The sequence below is a fragment of the Sebastes umbrosus genome, chromosome 14, assembly GCF_015220745.1.
Source record: "Sebastes umbrosus isolate fSebUmb1 chromosome 14, fSebUmb1.pri, whole genome shotgun sequence".
NCBI lineage: Eukaryota > Metazoa > Chordata > Actinopteri > Perciformes > Sebastidae > Sebastes > Sebastes umbrosus.
Window position 1 is genome coordinate 30,646,613 of NC_051282.1, and position 21,505 is coordinate 30,668,117.

Genomic DNA, 21,505 nt, shown 5'->3' on the forward strand with positions numbered 1-21,505 from the left:
TGCACATTAACAGGAATGTAACACAGCATGGAAGTGAAAACAGCGCTCTGTTTATTTTAATGTGAAAGTGCAATAAAAATATGTTGTTTCTAAAATCTATGAATAATGGTGATACATAATTGTGATCTCAATATTGATCAAAAATAATCGTGATTATAATTTTGGCCATAATCGTGCAGCTCTAGGTCACATCGTCCGTCATGTTCCTGCCACAACTGCAACAATACACACACACACACAAACACATAAACTGTGCACACAGGTGGTCACATATCCGCATCACATTAAACGGTCAATGTTGATTGTGACATACAGAGAGAGAGAGAGAGAAAGGATATAATGAAAGAGAGAGTGAGGGATGAAGAGTTGGAGAACGTGTAAGTGAAACAGATGGAGTGGAAACAAATGTATTGTGATAACATCGTTTAAACAGCGCTCCGCTCTCCGAGGGCCCTGGCTGCCTTTGCACTCCTCTCACACTCGTTTGACTGGGAGAATGGCCAAAAGGATGGGCCAAAAGGACACACACTCTCTCTCTCTCTCTCTCTCTCTCTCTCTCTCCCCCTCTCTCTTTCTGTCTCTCTCTCTCTCTCTCCCCTGCCAAGAGATTAAATTGTACAGAATTGTGCTGTCAAGTCTCATTTGTGAGAGAAATAGCACACTGGTTATTACCTTTAAGACAGCAGGTTGTTTGGTGAGCTGTGATGAATTATCTTATTTATGCTGTGTATACTGTATGTGTGTGTAGGTTTACTGTAGATAATACTGTATGTGTGTGTAGGTTTACTGTAGATAATACTGTATGTGTGTGTAGGTTTACTGTAGACAATACTGTATGTGTGTGTAGGTTTACTGTAGATAATACTGTATGTGTGTAGGTTTACTGTAGATAATACTGTATGTGTGTAGGTTTACTGTAGATAATACTGTATGTGTGTAGGTTTACTGTAGATAATACTGTATGTGTTACAGAAAAAGAAGAAAGAACATGTGTGTGTGATTGACTAAAAAGTATTTGAGGGATGTAAGTGTGCAGTAAAGACACACTCAACCACACACAGTTGACCTTAAAGGCAGGGTGGACGATCTTGAGAAACTAGCAAGAGTACACTAGGTTTTTAAAAATGATCCAACCGAAAAAACTCAGCCCACTGTGGTCAACTGGTTTCCAATGAAAGTACAGTAGCTAGCAGCACTAAGATAGCAGCACGAGCTCCAAAAGTCCCTAAATGTAGAGAGAAAGTCAGGAACACCGACAGCCCGTCGCTTCAGACCTCCCTCCAAAGACACTCTGATCATTACGAACATAAACATATAATGAACGTGAAGGGTGAACAGTGTTTTAGTTGCATGGCCAGTCAACATGACCTTAGTATTTACCCACTTATTTAGGTTTTCTCTTCTATAATGATTTCTTTATATTAGCGAAAGGCTTATCTTACAATTCAATTCCAACGTGTATCAACATTTCTTTTTTTGTTTTTAAAACATATATTGAAACCAGAAAAATAAAAAAATAAATAAAAGAAAACAAAAAAAAAGAAAATAAATAAATTAAATTAATTAAATAAATTAAATTAATTAATAATTATAGAAAAAAAATGTGGTAATGATAAATTATTGATAATGAACCTATCCTTATATCAAATATACTTTCATTACATAATAACAAAAAAATAATAATAATAAAAATGAGTAAATGAAATTATAAAAATATAAGATACATTCAAAGTAATGAGTGAAATAATAAAGAAAATTAAAAATATGAAAATAAAAAAACATAAAAATATTAAAAAATATACAATACATATTGAATAAAATTTATAAAAATATTAAACACCCATTCCTAGTGCACATACATGTTTATAAATCTGAATGCGTCAGTAGCAGTCCCTCCCTCCCCTGTTAGCTCTCTAATTGCTTTCATTTATTTTCATGTACATTTATTTTACTCCTTCCCAGGTTTAGTACTTCACAGCTCCTCATTCAGTATGTTACGGTCGCTGTTGCTGCCAACTCCTCTGTTATCCCGGGGAGAGTGTAAAACACCACGTGAACGCTCTCACACACACACAGTCACTCAGACAAGGAGGATTTTCACCAAGAGAGTGTGTAACACATGTAGAGATTCACGCTAACTCCAGCAGTATAAAAACATATTTCAAAATCTTATAAAAAAAAAGTCGAGGTAAAAATTTTTTCCAGCGCATTCCCACGATGGGATCCTCCCACACCGAACGGCCATCCCTGACCCGCCAAGCTGGGCAAAAGGGGCACGGCTGTAAAAGAAAAGAGGTGCGCTGTTTTTATAACACAAGACTAAACGAGAACGTTGTTGTGAAACGGAACGTCGCACAATAAATGTTGGTTATCTTGTTTTCATAAACGTAGGAAGCCAAAATTGTAACTGTAATTGAAATTGGCACAGCCCTCTACCTCCATACCTCCTTTCATCCTCTCTTTCCTCCCCCATTGAGCAGTTTGTCCCTCCCTGAGCTGATATCACTCCAGCTTGTTGCAGTAATGTCAGTGACTCAGGCGCTGATTCAGTTACACGACAGTCTACAGAGTTTTAGAAGAAACCAACCAACTCAGCTACTTGGGGAGTGTGTGTGTGTGTGTGTGTGTGTGTGTGTGTGTGTGTGTGCGTGTGTGTCTGCGTGTGTGTGTGTGTGTTAGTAAGTTTAAAGCTGCTCTTTAATGACCTAAGCCCCGAGGCTCATTTGAGCTGCAGATACCAGCAGTCAACTAATGTCCAAACATCTGGGTGGTAACACACACACACACACGCACACACACACGCACACACACACACACACATACATACACAGAAGCGTTGAGCTTTTATCATTGGCCAGAGGAAGGGCTTTAGCATCCGCCCTGACAGATGCCGCCCACACATCAACACACACACACATGCACGCACGCACGCACGCACACACACACACACACACACACACACACACACACACACACACACGCACACATACACACACACACTTACACCACGGCCAGTGGAAAAACACTGGAGAAGGATTTAGGCTGAGTATGATCCATATATGTGTAACATATATCTGACAGCTAGGATTATGTGTATATATGAGAGTGAGAAGAGTGAGAGAGAGTTGTGTGTGTTTGTGTGTGTGTGTGTGTGTGTGTGTGTGTGTGTGTGTGTGTGTGTGTGTCAGACAGTGACAGAGCAGGGCCATTTCAGCAGGTCCCTCATGGTCACTAACCTTTCCTCTCTCTCTTTCTCACCTCTCTCTCTCTCTCTCTCTCTCTCTCCACATGTCTTTTTTCTCTCCTTGATGCTCCCTGTATCTAAAGCGGCGCTCTCTTTGTTTCTACCCCCCACCCCCTTTCTTTCCAGCCTCTCACTGCCTCTCTCCCCTTCCAGAGCTGACAGAGCGATAAGGGAATACGCCCAGGAGAGAGTAAGGGTCGCTGGACAGAAGTCAGGGAGAATGACGGAGGTCAGTGTTGGAGGTGTGCGTTACAGATACATCATCGCCGGGTCAAGGTGCGCTAATAAAATCACTAAATCGCCAAGGCATGAAGTGAGTCTTACATCCACCTGCGCTTTACCACGAAGCACACCGCTTTACCACGAAGCACACCGCTTCAACGCAATAAAAGAGATGTAGATGGTAACAGAGGAAAGATTTTTAACATTCAAAACCGTTGTATTTGTTATAATCAGTAATTATTATTTTCTTATCGTGAGTAGACGTTGGCAAAACAGATTTCTTAAACCTTGTATTTCCAAATAAATCTAAACAGCCTTTAACAGCCTTATTTCAAACCTGCAATCACTGATTTTTTTACATATCATCACCTTTTAAGTTGACTAGTACTGTCCTTGTTCAGAGCACGTGCCGGTTCGGAGCAGGCCAATTGCTTGGCTCCTGGAAGTGCTGCTTGCAGCGTTCTCGAGAACCACTCAATGCTTGTTGACTCCAGTGAAGCGAAGAAGACTTGGGTTGTAACTAAGGGTGCCAGAATCAATATAATTGCTTCATTTGAGTCTATGCGGAGGTAGAAGGAAGTTACCTCTAGGGCTGCACAATTAATCGAATAATGATCGCAATCCCGATTTTTGGCTTCCCACAATTAGATGAACATGACCGACTGTGATAGTGATGTTTAAAAAGCTCCGCTCATAGAAAACTCTGCTGCTTAAATCAAGCACTTCCTAAAGTAACAGCTAGAGATGAACTGTCAATCAGCAGCCGACCGAAGCCGGACGCTTTTCAGCCTCATATATCCGTTTTTTCCGGTTATGACGAGCTCGTCTGCCGACAGCACAGAACTGAAAAGCTCCCTTAACGGAGGTCCCATTGAGTTACATTATGGTGTGTTCAAGCTCTGCGCAGTATAAATGAGTATTGGGCGATGGTAAATTATAACGCTATCATGATGCGTTCAAATTTAATCTTGTCAAATGTATTTTTTTGTCGAGAAACTTGAATAAATCCAGTTGTTTGAAGGTTTTCACAGCAATATAAAATAGATATCAGAGAAGGAATTATGACCTGTTTAACGTCAGCTAGCAGCTTTTAATATATAACTAAAAATACTAATGCCAATTTTAATCAAAGCAAATATTTAAATAAAAATACATGTATTTCCTAATCATTTGAATTTTGTGTTTATATGCAAATAACCACTGTAGATGACTATAGCAAAGTAAAAGGAAAACATTTGGAATTTCTGACGGTTTACACAGACTTTGGGAAGGTTGAAATTATTTTTCGGAACATTTATTACTAAAGAAAATCGTAATCGGCCAAGAAAATTGCAGTCAGTTGCATTTCGCATTGACATTTGACACATTTGCTCACATATTACTGATATAGCCTGAACACTTTGCTGCAGTAATCATATTCTCTCTGTATCACGTGCACTTTTTGCATTTGGTACCGTGTGGTGTGTGTAATCTCATTCTGTGTGCCGTTAATTTAGAACTTCATTTAGTCCCTCTTCCTGTTACTAAGACCTCTGGTCTTTTTCCGTCCTGATCTCAGCGTTATACCCTGCCCTCCCTCCCACTCTCTGTCGCTCTCCCTTTCACTGTGGAAGAGGTCTGAAGTTGCAGTCACCAGAGCAATTAGAGACTTCATGTTCCTCCTCACTGTCAAGAGGAGGCAACCACACACACACACACACACATACACACATGACACACGTGCACGCACACACCACCCGTCCTCTGCCGTTCCCTGTGCTGACAGGCACTGGGCAAAAGTTCACTCTGCCACTGTGCTAACTATCTTCTCTTTTCCTCCTTCACTCTGCCTCCTTCTCACGCTCTGCCTTTTCAAGAAAAGTGCTAACTAGCAATCTCTCACTCCTTCCCCTTCTCTCTCTCTCTCTCTCCGCCCGCCTCTCTGAGGTCTATCACCCGTCTCTTTCGTCTTCATCTTTTCTCTTTCTCTTTTATCCGTCTTCATAAGCTTGTCCTTCACTCTGTGTTTTGACTCTCCATCCCTCTCCGTCTGCACAATAATTAGCCCTTCTCATCCACCAGCTCCATCTTTCCTCTCTTTCTTTTATCTTCCTGCGCTCATCTCGTATACTCGTTTCCTCCGTTTCCAGTGTGCCATATGTTTGCAGTAAATGTGCACACACTTGGCCAACTCTGTCTTGTGATATAGAGTTGAGTCGGTGCATGTGTGAAATGCTGCAAACAAGCAGCTGAAATTATAACACGTGTCTATTTCTTCTCGGTCTCGCTTTTCTTGATTCTGAATCAAATAAAGTGAGCAGAGCATCAACTGGAAAGGGAAGTCGGCTGAATGCCAAGAGAGATTCACAATAAGCTGTTTCATCATGTCATGTTAGATCGACACAATAGGGATTCCCAAAAAAACCATCCCTGACTTGCTGCACCCGATCCAACTGTTATCAGGCCATTAAATAGGCGTTATCAGTCGCTATAAGTACCATAGATGTGGGTCAATAGGGGCCTACTACACCTACTATGTTGTAAAAGTGAAAGTGAAACTTAAAAGCAACACGTTCTAACATGTAAAACTGAATGAAATGCCACGTTTTGAACACAAACAAAAATACTTCTTTAGGTTTAGGCAACAAAAGTACAACTTCACTTCTTTAGGTTTAGGCAAAAGAATATTTAGGTTGAGGCGATAAAACTACAACTTCTTTAGGTTTAGGTAACAAAAATACAACTTCTTTAGGTTTAGGCAACAAAAGTACAACTTCAATTCTTTAGGTTTAGGCAACACAACTACAACTTCTTTAGGTTTAGGTTACAAAACTACAACTTCTTTAGGTTTAAGCAACAAAACTACAACTTCTTTAGGTTTAGGTTTCAAAACTACAACTTCTTTAAGTTTAGGCAACAAAAGTACAACGTCTTTAGGTTAAGGCAACAAAACTACAACTTCTTTAGGTTTAAGCAACAAAAATACAACTTCTTTAGGTTTAGACAACAAAACTACAACTTCAACTACAACTTGTTGGTTTCACACTGGATGCAAACTCTGGTCTCCTGGGTGCAAGCCCCCCATGGAGCTTCACACTGTCTACAGCGACAGACTTACGTTACTAAGGTCACTAGAGGTCGCTGTCGTGTTCTTTTATTCCTTCTTTCAGTGATCTACCATGTGAATAGATGATAAGTAGGTGTAGTAGGCCCCTATTGACCCACATCTATGGGGCTTATAGCGACTTATAACGCCTATTTAACAGCCTGACAACAGTCTCATCGGCTGACTTGCATGCTCATCTTAGACTTTTCTCCAACTATTAGGCAGTCTTGAAGCGATGCCACATTCTAATATCAGAGAGCCTTGAAGAAAATGAAATTCCTCCATCTGTCAGCCCCGTGAAACCGGCTTTGATCTCTCCCAGGTGAGCACCGGCTCGGCCATAAGCCTCCTACTTTCCCTTCATCAGAGGAAATGAGAGACCTCTTATATCACAACTATTGTGGTCTTGTGGGCAGTTGTATGTCATTCATTTTTCTGTGAAGTGCGGTGAGGGCGCCATCACACACACTCAAAGACAGCTGGGGTAAGGTGAATCACGCACTGCTTTATGCAAACCGCATGATGGAGTTTTGTGTGCAGTGATGCAGTGAATGTCCATCACCCACTGAGGCTCTAGAGAGGGACACTCTCTTCACAGTCCTGTTGGACTATTTCAAATGTCCTGCAAGGTTTCCATTAGAGCTGGGGCAATAAAACAATCTCCGATTCGATATGTATTGCGATTTTCAAGTATTGCGATTTATTGTGATTTTTATTTACTTTTTTTAACACTAGCCCATGGGAAAAAATGTAATCATACACTTCTAGGGACGTTTACGTTTGGGAAATCTCTACATTGATACAGTAAACATGTTTGACTTTCAGCATGTATGTAGTCAGAGATGTCCTGAAGCCAAATGTATCAGTTATTGTCAGGCATTATGGGGCAATGTGTTTTTTTAGCACCACAAGCATTCAGAAATAAAAGTATTTCAAGGTACAAATAGAGCCGGGAAATATATCGATATCGTGATATGAGACATTACATACCAGTCATTATATCCACATTACTGATGATTATTTATCAATAATCTCATTGTGTAGATACTTAATTAAAGCACCAATAGTCACGCCTACAATATTGTCGCAATATTGATATTGAGGTATTTGGTAAAAATAAAAAAAAGTGATATTTGATTTTCTCCATATCGCCCAGCCCTAGTACAAATGTGACTTTTACTTAGGAATATCTCTAAATTAATACAGTAAAAATGCTTGTCCTGAAGTAAAATAAATCCGTTATTGTCAGGAATTATCTATTTAATTTTAATTTTATATTTATATGGATTATATATTTATTTTATTTTATTTATTTTATTTATTTTATTTATTTTATTTATTTTATTTATTTTATTTATTTTATTTATTTTATATTATTTATTTTTTTCCAGCAACCTAAAAGTCAAAGAATAAAGACATTTCCCTCACAAATTACTGGTATTTTATTTTTCATTTATAAGGGACTTGTAATTTTTTATACTTCTGGTGAATATAATACAATTTAAGTTATTTAAAAATATGTATTTTGTATATACATTTCCTTTTGTTAACATGTTATTTCATATGTGTATACTACCGCTAACTTCCCCAAGTCGCTAGCTCTCCCCGTCAGCTCCGCGTCAGCTAACTTTCCATGACTTTCATGGCTTTCCACGACTTTACCTCCAACATGCTCAACGTGATGCGTTGGCGGGGGACGCACATCTGAGCTCGGTATAATTGTGACCCATGAATTGGTGACGTGGTGATCTTCACGCCTCGTATAGCTGCAGGACAAAAAAGACAAAGAACTCAAAGGCGCTGAAAGGGCATGTGATGTGCAGCTCTCCTTGATATTGTAATGAGTCTTCTTGGTCTGCTAATGTGCTCATAAGTAATCATTACCAAAGGGTAGACCTCAAAGCCCGCACAGCAAGTGGCCAAATGGGTTCATGCTGAAACACACAGAAGATCTATCACAGAGCTGAATATTAATAAACATCCCCTAGTGACTCACGCTTCCTACAAACCTACCAAATTGGACTGGAAGTGCTGCCAAGGTTCATAATAGCCGTTTGCTCTCCGATACAAAACGTAATGTTCTTTGACCCAACCTCGCTGTCTTTCCTCTACGGTCAACGACAGAACCTGAAGTTTGACGTTCTCTCTGCAAAAGCTGCCCATGCACTTTCAAAAGAACTTGGTTTCTTCACCTTCCCTTTCTAAATCTTAAATATATCATCCCCCTATTTGCAATTAAAAATATATGCATCTATATAGTAATACTTTACGCAACTACAATTTGCTATTCATTGTTTAATAGCCCAAGCCGTCGGCAAAACACGGTATTCTGAAAAGACTAAATGTCTTCTACAAAGTGAGGACAGACTGCGAGCTGTCACATTTGATTTATTAGTAATTCTGTCTGCTGGCAGTTTGTACCGAGACTATTTGGAGTAGAATAATTATTGCTTTGCTTATCTGTGGCTGTCTTTACAGCTGCCTCTGGTAATAACCATAGAATTCATATTCACGCTAATAAAATGTAAGCTTTTGTTGCTTTTGTTCAAATCCTCCTGTTTCAAGGGCGACTCCGCCACAGATAGTTGGCCCTCGGTTCTGAAGGGGCAAAAGAAGGAAAAATACAAGTCAGAGTGCTTATTACATATTCTATTGCCAGATGTGAACTATCTTTTATGACCAGTTTATCTCCATATTGCAATTAGAAAGATATAAAGAAAGATTTAACCAGAAAAAAAAACCTTGGATTCAATTTCCAGAATGTTCAGTTTGGTAACAGTATTTGCATTTTATTTTATTCATGTCAGTAAATGCACCTACACTTAAACTTCTTGCTCTTGTTATGACGCCCATGCTGAGCCAGTAATCCAGAATCACCACGTAGGAGACAAGTTTTAGAAAAATGTAACTAAAGACAGATACTTCTGATGTGAGACATGATTTGAAATTTTCTGTTGTACTTTAAAAAGCAAAATATAAGATTGGAAGCAAATCAGCAGTCATGGCAGGTCATTTTAGAAGTGTAATATTGTTGTGTAACCGATATAAAAGTACTGGAACTAAGGGTTGGACCTCGCTTTGTCTCTCGGAGCATCCCTTCAGCTCACCCACGGAGCCCGGGAGGTGTCACTGAGACAAAAAAACACATGATCTGTGCTCTCAAGTAAATAATTTGTGCGCACCGATTGGACCTATTATGCTCATTTTCAGGTTCATACTTGTATTTTGGGTTTCTACTAGAACATGTTTACATGATTTAATGTTCAAAAAACGCTTTTCTTTTCTCATACCGGCTGTGCTGCAGCGCCTCTTTACACCCTCTGTCTGAAACGCTCCTGCCTCTAACTAGCTTTGTTATGCAAATGTGTTACTTGGTGACATCACCACGTTACGGAAGAAAAGGCGGGACTTCAAGCAATGCGTTTAAAGGCAGTTCAGGAGCACAGTTACTGTGGGGGAGAGTAACTCCCTTTAACGTAGACTTTGCAGACTTTTTACCTGCACAAAGAAATATATAACACATTAACCATGAAAGTATAATAAGTCCTCTTTAATTCATGCTGTCGATTTAATATTGTTTTTGGTGTGAGACGGCTGCTTTCCTACTCTGTCTCTCACTCTCTGGTCACCCAAACAAAGCCACAAATATACAGTAGCTGAATGGGTTAACTGCTTTCCTCCACACTCTGGACAGTGTCTGTCTTTTTTTCCCACATTCCAGCTCCGAGACAAAAGCCACAATTTGTGAGGCTCTAGTTGGCGGCGGCACACGCATACGGACCTCTTCTAAATCCCAATTAGGTCTGTTCCTAACTTGACCAGGCAGCTCATCGGTCGGTCATCATCGCCTCATTTCACGGCCATTGTTGTGCTCACTGTAACTTTTTTTTTTCAATTATGCACCCATATTTTTTGAAAAAAAAAAAACTGTATTTGAAAATTTTGAATCTATTCAAGAGAGTTTTTGGGAGGTCGGAAGCAAAAAAAAAACAGACTCACTGCGGCGCAGAATGACTCATACAATTTATATAGCACTTTGTGGATAATAGATGAGAAATAGCAAACTACAAAGCACTCACTTGGATAAAATGTACCCTGCAGTTAGTGGTGATGGAGCCATTAAATGACTTATTACATTCTCTCAAGAGTCCCAGTTTGTGTAAAGCAATACTTCTGAGTTGAGCTGACATAAAAAGGAAGACATGATTTTTTTATAAGTTAAAAAATATGTCGGGCAAGAATGTGACGATGAAACAAAAAGAGAGAGAGAGAAAACAGGCTCGCTCGTGTGTGCGTTGAAGCTTATGTTAGTGTGTGTGTGAGTAGCTTTTCTGTTTGTGCACCTCTGACATTTATCTGTGTGCTATATCCAAAAGCAATCTGCCCCGCTGTTTGAGTTCAGACAAATAGGCGCTGCTGTCTAAAGTATTGCTGCGATATACAGTACGGCGTATATAGACACACAGCGCCGGAGCAGAAGGTGGAGAATGTCAGGCAGCCGTCTGAATGCTGTTCTCCTCTGAGGAATGTGACATTGAACTAACCCATAACCCAATTATGGCTGCAATTCAAAAACAGTAATCCATAATCCAACAGCGGTGAATCACGATAACGCACACTGGAGCACGTTTGTACACATGGATTGATGCGTGCACATGGGATGTGGACACATAGTTTAATACATGTACACACAGACACTGTAAAAAAGTATTTAACATATGTCAATAACAATCATACACCCCGATAAGCTGCTATATACTCAGCAGGAAAATGACTAATAAGGTACGTACAAGACAGTTTATAGGCGGTTTAGACCACATGTATCCACATGATGTCCTGCCTCCTGCACGCTCTACCCAGACGCCATCCATCGCCTAAACCAAACGGAGTATGTCCAGTAGGTAAGAACGTGTTTCCATATGAGAAACCGGCTCAGTTGTCCGATCTGACCTCGAAAGATTTTAAAAGTACAAAAATTTCATTCAAAGATTCATGGTGCATGAATGCATTCCTTCCTGCATCCTTTAGAGAACAAGGAAATGGAATAAACAAGATGAGATGAGTAACATAATGCAGCATTACTCATCCTGTTTTCCTCTTCATCGTGTAACATTTACTGTGAACTTCCAAGCTGCCATAGTATAAAAAGCACATGCTCAGTGCAGCCTATAACTACTATGAAAGAGGTCACACAGAGTGTGTATGCACCGAAGCTTGGTACTACACTAATCATTAGAGTCACTTTAAGCCCTTCATCTTCTCTCCACTGTTCCCCTCTCATCTCCTCTTCCTCTCTCAGACAGTAATGGAGTTTGGACTAGACCTGAGGGAGAAAACGGAGGGAGGAGAGGAAGGACAGAAGCACGGAGGGAAGAAGAGTGATGAGATGAGTGGGGATCATTAGAATCAGGTATTCACTTTAGCTCATTACATTACATCATTAATGTTTACACCTCTTTTTTTAAAAAGGAGACTTTCCCCGGGGTAAAGGGACAACAGTTCCTACTTGAAGCAGAGGCTCATTAAAATAAGTGGAACACTCACATTACTGCACAACACGAAGGCATAAATGGAAGTTAGGGAACATCTTAAGGAAGAGAGGGAACTGATGCATAAGTGGAAAGGAGTGATTGCATTTGTGAGTGAGAACAAAAACAGAAAGCAGAAAAAGGAAGAAATGACAGAAAACCGACAGGAGAACAAGCGAGATAAAAGAAAAGACACAGAGCGTCGCGGAGAATTAAAGAAAGACTTTTGATGTTCTTTAATAAAACATCTGTCACAACAAGTGGAACACCCATTCAACATCGAGTGGCACACCTCACAGCTAGTGTCACTGCGAAAGAAAAGACATCAATCTACCGTGTAGCCCCGCAGCAACTTTTCCAACTAGAGTCACGGAAAACAGAAGGACAGAAAGCAAAAAGTTGAGAGAAAGAGAAAATAATAAGAAAAAGCCGCAGAAAGAGAGAGAGAAGACGAGAGAGAGAGAGAGAGGAGGTGATGTGTCCCAGGTGTGCGCTCTATCCTCAGCAGTAGTTAAGAGCAAGGCACGGCAACGCCTCAGCCATCCGTCACCATGGAGATAACAAGCTGTCAAGGCCAGATAGGATCATGGGCCACAGAGGCCGGTCACTCTGCTTCAACACCACAGGAGCCAATCAGAGGAGAAGGGGTAGAGGGTGAGATAATGTGAAGATGGACAGTTAAAAGGAGAAAAGGGAGAGGAAAACAGGAGAAACCAAGAGGAGAGAACTGATAGGAGGAGGAGAGGATGACAATAGAGGTGCAAAACGTGAGCGTGGAAGGGACGACGCTGATTTCAGAGAAGGATAAAAAAAGAAATAGAGAGGAAGGAGCTGGATAATATAGAGAAGTTCATGCAGTCATAACAATGTTTGGGATGACGGTGCCCCAGAGCCACGCATCAGTCAACGCTCTCTCTGTCTAAACAACTCCTATACACCAGCAGGCCAGCACATTTCCTTACTGAAACGCTGCGTATACTGAAAGTAATTACCCTTGCCTTTCCACTTTGAAACTAAGGCTTAAAAAATGTGCCTATACAAAGTGTGCACTTTGCAATTATAACTAGAATATAGGAGTCTGGAACAAGCAGTGCAGAAAAAGTGCAACAGCAGAAGAATGTTCAACAGACCGCAATACAAAGGTAATAATTTCAGCAAGGGGAGATTATTGCTCTTTATTAATATGTATATATTACGTGATAAAGCTAAAATATTCTGCAAACCAAAAGGGACATCACATAAAACTCCAAAGAAGATATTGCACCTTCAAACAAGTCAGTACGTGACACTTAAAACTAGATGATTGATTTTCCTGCAGCGTGTGAATGCTAGAAGTCATTGAAAAGCATCGCTGAAAATACACAAGTCTTAAAGCGCAAATGCGGAATAGACTTCTAGAAAGTAGTGTTCTTTAGTCGTTAGACAGAGAGTAGTATCTGAGTGGAATAAACCTTTAAAACTATACGTACTTGGACAGAAAGTAGTATTTAGGTAGAATGAACTTTTATTTTGAAACATTAGGTCCGGTGTTAACTTACAGTGCGAGGTGGGGGGCTTTTATTTTTGAAAAACAGGAGGAGGAGTAGGAGTTCAATGTGCAGTAGGTTTAAGAGGATTTGAAAATTCTTCACACAGACTTCCATTGTAAAAAACATGTTGGAAAAAGTTTAATATTTTAGGTAGTATAAAAGGTATAAAAAAGTTGTATACAAGCAGGAATGTCCTTAAAGAGCTGAACATTTTGATAGTTGAATGGTTTCTTTAGCTTAAAGTATGCAGAAGTAGGCCAAAAAAGCGTACAGAAGAAGAAGAAGCTGAGGAATAAAGATTCAGATAACAATACCGTGAATGCTGTAAAACGTCCATCTATCTTTCTGTCTGTGTCTATGAGCAACTGTTGACGGGTCGGGTTTCACTGACTGCAGTCGATTGCGCTATTTGAGGTATATAATGGAGTACGAGTGACCCGACATGTTCTCATCTTGATCCGGAGAAGAAAGCGTTGATGAGAGGCGATCTTCACCACTTAACTAAGACCCTCAGAATTACAGTCTTTTCTGTCCATTTAAAAAGATTGACCAGGTGAAAGCTGTTTGACCCACAGAACGGATTTCAGCTGTAAAAATATGCTGCAGTGGAGGAAGAGGGCGAAGCTGATGAGGTGAGGAGCTGAAGAGGAAGGACTTAAATGAACACAGAGATTCTTCAAAAAGGGTCAAAGAGCTACTGATGCTTCCTCAATAAGACTGGATGTGGTGGGAGAAGTACTCAGACCTATTACTCCAGTAAAAGTAGCAATACCACATGTAGAAATACTTTTTCTGCCCTGCAATCAAAGTTTTACTTAAGTAAAAGTGCAGAAATATTAGCTTCAACATTTGCTTAAAATATGAACTCATGATGCAGAACGGCCCATTTCAGAATACTATATATTGAATATAATTATTGATGCATTAAGGTGTTCAGCACTTTAATGTTGCAGCTGGTAAAGGTCAGGCTCCTTGACATATTGCTGCTGGGTATCTTAATCTATAATAATAGTCATCATAATTTATTTGTTGATTATATGTTGTATTAATAATCTGATCCTGCAAAGTAACCAGTAATTAATCCGTCAGATAAATGTAGTGCAGTAAAAAGTACTATAATGTCCTCTGTAAGCAGAAATATAAAGTAGCATACAATCAAATTACCCAAGCTAAGTACAAGTACCTCAAAAGTGTACTTAAAGGTGCTAAATGTGAGATTGGGAGTATTTCTATTGCCTCCGCGTGGCTCTCAACATGGCGACGGCTGAGCCGGCGGCTAGCAGCTAACGGCGCTAACAGAGAAGCCAAAGGCAACACTGCTGACAGAGATAACAGTGTTAACCGGAGGCTATAACCGCCGAATGAGCACAGTGCAGAGCGACGGCCGTAAACTAGCCCGGCGATGTCAACAAAGCATGGAGAAGCTGTGATTACAACACACGCGGAGGGAGAGCGACTTCGTTCTCTGCTCAGGTAGACATTACTCCTCTATATCTTTACTAAGGTTGTATACGGAATGAGATTTTTACGGTATAACCGTCTAAAATATCACGTTTATTATATTATAATATTATTATAATTATTATCAGTTACAATGACCCTTAAAGGAATGAGAACATAATTATAAACCTGATAAAAAAAAAAATAGCATGTAACTAAATGTTATATGACTAAAGCATGTTAGCCGCGTAATAAGCATGATAATGTACAGCGAGCCGGTCGTTGTTGTTAAAGAATCCCCGACAGGGTGATGCTGCACCCCGACGCGCAGTCTCTCATCTGAAGGGGATTATTTCACAACAATGACCCGGTAGCTGTACATTATCCTGCTTATTACGCGGCTACTTACTGAAGAAATCAATAATTTAACACGAAAGCGGTCCACCAGAGTCCGACATCAGAACTGTGCCCATAGCAACTGTCTGCTATACATAGCAACGGTCTGTTATACATAGCAACTGTCTGCTATACATAGCAACTGTCTGTTATACATAGCAACAGTCTGTTATACATAGCAACGGTCTGTTATACATAGCAACAGTCTGTTATACATAGCAACAGTCTGTTATACATAGCAACGGTCTGCTATACATAGCAATTGTCTGTCATACAGAAATTACAGACCGCCGTAATTGACGAATCAGAATCGAGTATTCAACACAGCCGTATAATAAAGCATGTTAAATTAACTATTAAATTAAAACTAACGTCATTTGTGAGCTGGTTCAGTATCTTGCTCAAGGACACTTCGACCGAGGGAGCCAGGTATCAAACCGCCAACCTTCAGATTGGTGGACGACCTGCTCTGCCTCTGAGCCTCCGCTTCCCCGATCTGATCTGCTCAGTCTTGACAGCTGCGACAGTATCAGCAGAGAGCAGCAGACCGTCTATTTAAACTGAGAGTCAATGTCTAAATAAATAGACAGGTGAGAAAACAGGAAAATGATTTAACACATGATACAGATGTACATACAATATCTATAGATATCTGACTGGTACAAAGAGCGAGCGAGGGAGGTAAGACGATACAGAGGAATGGAGAGAAGGGAGACCGATGGTCATGGAATCAAATAAACCTCCTATCAGCACCAACAGATTTGACAAATAGGAATTAGGTGGGATTAATATAATGATGTTGAAAACAATGAGAGAGGGATTAGGGCTCATCGGTGTTGTATGGACGTACAGTATATAGAGTGTGAGCCTGCACTGTGAAGAGCAAAAACAATAGGGAGAGGGAGAAGAAGTGTGTGGGGTGCAATATAGAGAGGTGCTCCAGGTGCTCTGCTGCAGGCAAGCGTGGGAGAGCATCAGTGTGTGTGTGTGTGTGTGTGTGTGTGTGTGTGTGTGTGTGTGTGTATGTGTGTGTGTGTGTGTGTCACTGAAGGCCTCTCACAGCTACTGTGCGGTGAACAGAATTATTGATCTGCAAAGAGATGGTGAAACAACCACTTATTGCCCCCCCTACACACACACACATCTAGACTTCAGATACACCGCATTGAGCACAAGCAGAACACTATCTGACGACGGTGAAATGAGGCTGATCTTGTCGTCAGTGTGGCAGCAGCAGAGTACGCTGTTTCATCATCAAAGTCTGCGCTCCTATTTGCTCAGTACATAAGCAATAGCAACGCATCTATATATACAGCGCCTGTCTGCTTTAGTGCGATCAATACGCACACTAAAACCGGTACAAATCGTTGTTCCAGTGCACCAAACATCAAACTCCAGTTTAAGTCCCACACACACACACATCTTCCTAGTCCTACACAAGTAAAGGCCTGTGAATATACTGCCATCCCACACACACTTCTGCAAGCTTCAACACTGTCTAAACTAACACAGTCCCGATAGGTAACAGCGTGGCGACCGAGGTGTGTGCGTATCACCTCAGCACATTCCCCTCAAACGCAGATCTTATTCACCTTTTCTCTCACACTCACTTTATATGTTTCTCACGCACTCCTCCACCACGGGTGTCCAGCGACCAGCGAGCTACACTAGAAAGCTCTGGCGATGTGAAATAAGATTTGGAGTGTGTTTTTACCCGGTGGCGTGGGGCCAACCGAGAGCAGCAGAGCTCTGCCATTAGCGAGCAGTGTAAAATCCTCCTGAAGCCTCCAAACATCAAAGATGAAGTCTGAAAGGCAAACAGAGGGAGAGTCTCGCTGTCCAGTTTGGTCTGTCTGACTGCCTGCCTACACTCTCCATCTGTCTTCCTGATTTTCTGGCCACCCATTTGTTTGTCTGTGATACAGACGTATTGCCACGGTGTTAATCTATCCTCGCAGGCTTCCTGCAAATTATCGGGTTGAATATAGAGTCAAACTCCGAACTTACAAGGCGCTTCATGGACTTTTTTGCCTCAGTGCTTCACTCAGTTTCTAGCTACAAAATCTGTCTTTGTGTCTGTATTTTTGGGCTCGTTGGAAGATGCGCCTCTCTCCTGGAAAGTAGACGAGAGGCGGCGGCAGCAGGACAAAAAGCTGCAGTCAGACAGTCAGACAGTTTGAGCTGATCTGTAGGCTACTTGTAGTTAGCAGACCACATTTGGTTTCATTCATATTAAATGTGCGTGTATCTGGCATTGGATTCTATCCTTTATTATCTTTATGTCTGCCTTGTAAAGCACGTTGTGGTGAGCACTCATTTTGATAAGTTCTATATAAATAACCCTCATTATTATAATTATTATTATTATTATCAACCACACAAGATGTGTTTGTTAACAGATGAAACCTTCATTGCACAACATGAGATTAACATCCTACAATCTGGCGTTAAATATTACAATTACACAGAAAGTTTCTGCAACATGTGGTGTTTGCTGTCAAAACTAAGAGCCAATCAGCTCTTTGATCGGGTGACTGCCAGGCGTTTTCCATAATGCTCTGTGTCTTGCAGTCGGTGGAGGATCAACTGTGGCGCCTGGCTCTAAAAACTGCAGCCGCCTCGATCTCGTGAGGTTATCGTGTGCATGACGTCAGAGCGAGTCGGGATCCAGTCGCACACAAATCAAAACAAAAGTTCTTGATTCAGCACCGGCCTGGCTCATCTCCAACGAGCCTCATGACTTTTGCTCAAAACTGATTGATTTAATACAACTTACGCCCGACTTCCATCATTCATCCCCCTATCCTTTCCTTTCATATTTCACTGCATGACATACTGACAACACACATGCCGAGTTCTGAAAGAATAGCTGCAATGTATAGTATTTCCTGGTTGGAACAGATGTACGTGGGGAGTGGTCAGAAACGGGCTGAATGGATGTTCACATTATGAGATATTGTTGGAATGTTCTATTATCACGCTGGAAGCTCCAACGTTTTGCATTACATGCTGTGTAAGAGAACATGTTGCAGATATATTTATCAGTTGCACAGTGTTCATTTTGCTCTTGCATGCCAGACCTGAAGAGACACGAAGATGACAAATAGTGAAGAAGAGAAACCAGATCATTGGCCATTCATTAGAGCTGTTCTTTAACACATACAGCACCACGACTTTGGAACACAAGGTGTTTAATGTGTAATAGGCTTGCTGCGGAAGTCAGTGTTACTCCAATTACATTACTTGCCCACCGTCGACTCAATTACCTTTTTTTAGTTAATTTTCGTGTATCAGTGCCGTGTTATTAATACACAGTCGGATGATGGATGCTACAAAATGACAGTGAAAGTGTCTGACAAGACAATGGCGGAGCATTTGGTGTCAAAGCGAAAATCAAAAGCGCCTATTTGGCAGTAATTCAGATTTAAACCCAACGCTTTAAGGAAACCATAACGTTAATGAGGCAATCACAGTGCTGAGGACAGAGCTTTCACAGCCGGTGTGCGCGGTGCCAGGTGGAAACCTGCGGCCTCGCAGCGAAAGCTGGCCCGGAGAGGCCAGACACATCGCCATCCAATGTTAAAGATCAAAGTAAGCGTGCTACAGATATTGACCGTCATCTTTTCTTATAAAACATCTGGTGTGATCGGTAACACCGGTTACTTAGATGTATCTGATGACAAAACATGTAACATCTTTTAAAGATACAGACTATTAGCTTAACAGTAGTGAGTGTCAAATTGCCAAAATATCTTGAGATAGAAGAAAAGAGAAAGTTGTCCCTAAAGGCTCTGCTATTCCTCACATGTGACGAGGATAAGTCATGACCGAGTGACCAAGCAAACATCTTCCTGACATTGCAATCCTTGGAGACCTGCACTCCGACTAGTGGGAGTTAATAGAGCTATAGTCATGTTGCATTTAGATGCACACACACACACACACACACACTCCTGCAGCAGTGCAGCAGCCAGCCCAGTGTGGTCTCGTCTGTCCCTAATGTGAACGGATCATCACTGTCACTGTCACTGCAGTCAGCAAACAGACATTTGCTTGTTCTGGTAAGTAAAACCACACACACACACACACACAAACACACACGCACACACACACACATTCAGACACAGACACACACACACACACACACACACTCACTCACTCACTCACTCACTCACTCACTCACTCACTCACTCACTCACTCAGACAAAAACACTCTCATTGTTCAAGCAGTGCAATGCTGATCACTGCAGTCGTAGTTGTATACGGATGTCAAACACACTTACTTTGAGAAGATTCTGGGATGTGTGCTGCAATATGAGGTAGCAAATCCACGATATGAAGGAGTGAGGGTGGATGGGAGGGGAGGGGTGGGGTCAGAGTCAAGATGGATGAAAATGTAACAAAACAGACAGACGACATCACAAAGGAGAGGAACTGTGAGACTGCAAAAGTGGGTGACGGATAGGCAGAGAATAGACTCTGAAGGGAAAAGGGACTGGATATAGAAGGGAGGGAAGCACCATTGTTAGATGAGGAGATGCTACATGAAAGGAGTATTAATGAACAGAGGAGGTTAAAAACGAGGTTAACCACGGTGAAAATGCAGCATGAGCTTCATCTTTGAAACTGAACACACACTTGGAGCTGATACGCACGACAGGTGAATCATTTTGGGGTCAGAGAGTGATGAAGGTTAAGTGATAAAGTAAAGGTTATCGTTAAGGTTCCACCAGTGAGTGAAAGGATATGGGCTCAACACCATACGGATGCACCAGTTGCGAGGACAGGTGGTCTGCTTGAGGCAGAAGAAGACCACGGGCGCCAGCTCCGGGAAGGGCAACACAAGGGCGCTCAGGTCGCTGCCAACGCTGACGTCGTCACCCAGTCCCACTTCCTCGATGATGTCATCGTCCTGCGCCGAGCCGTATTCCTCGCTCAGCCCTGGCCCTGCTGAGGAAATGCTCCCCAGCGGCACAGGACACTCCTCGCTCGTCATGGCGACCCAGCCGAGATCTGAAAGACAAACACAAGTCGACGATTAGAGAAAATGATTATCACGTTGTTTGACACGCTACAGATCTCAGAGAGACTTTAGATAACAAAAAAATGACTGCTTTGATTTAATTAACATGCAGCATTTTGCACTGCAGCAATTAAACTGGTTTATGTCATGAAAGTTTGATTGGACAGGCCGTCTTCTGGTAGACCACTAAACGTCATAACATCAGCTCACAACTCACAGATGTTTAATGCTTGTTGTTTTCAAAGCACCAAAAGGCCCATTAGTCTCTATCCGCCGTCTCTTTGCCCCGCCAAAGCAAAGCAAACGCTCTTATCGTAAACTCACTCGTTGTCTGCATAACAGAATGCATCGCTTACTGATAACAATCACCTCTCGCAATCAAACACACACAGAGGGATACGACAGCGGAGAGTAAATCAATGTCAACAGTCATTGCACATTCATTGACGATTCATTTAGCTCCATCACAGTGTTGTGGGAGAGGAAATGGCTTTCCATCTCTTACCACTTAGCTCAGGAATGGATTCACTTTTATCGGTGGATATAGCACACACACACACACACACACACACACACACACACAAATGTGTCTTTGCATGATCCAATGTGCATTATTACACATACCTGTGTATTTAACGGACCTCCCGTGGGCGGCTGAGGGACATTGTTGTTTATGATCCTGTTTAAATTGGTCTAAAATAAAAACCATAATAGCTAGAGCATTCATTCTTTTTGCAGCGGAGAGCTATAAGGCGATTTTGCGTTCATATTGTACGATCGTGATAATGTCATGGCGTTACATTACGTGAGGTACAAAACATGGTGAAATGCGCGGTGGCGCCGGAGTATTGCCCCATAATGGCCGTGGGAGATCGTTGTTTGCATGATGCTGTTTAAATCGATCTAAAATATAAATAATATTAACTGGAATCATTATTTTTGCAGCAGAATCTGTTGTGTCATCATGTTGTAATGACGTCATTACATTGCTTTACGTGCGGAACATAAGGAAACTATAATCACACACTCAGTCTGAAA

General features: G+C 41.3%; 1 protein-coding gene across 10 annotated transcripts in view; it reads right to left on the reverse strand.

The window, feature by feature from the left end:
* cacna1ia (calcium voltage-gated channel subunit alpha1 Ia) overlaps positions 1-21,505 on the reverse strand; it is a 218,964-nt gene that overhangs the window by 127,277 nt on the left and 70,182 nt on the right. For 9 of the 10 annotated variants that reach the window (XM_037791666.1, XM_037791665.1, XM_037791662.1 and 6 more), the window contains one exon: positions 20,193-20,457. In XM_037791666.1, the coding sequence (XP_037647594.1) occupies positions 20,193-20,440 (248 nt within the window). In that variant the 5' untranslated portion in view covers positions 20,441-20,457. Of the gene's footprint in view, positions 1-20,192; positions 20,458-21,505 lie in introns of those variants that run through there. The other variant, XM_037791660.1, reaches the window with a different exon arrangement.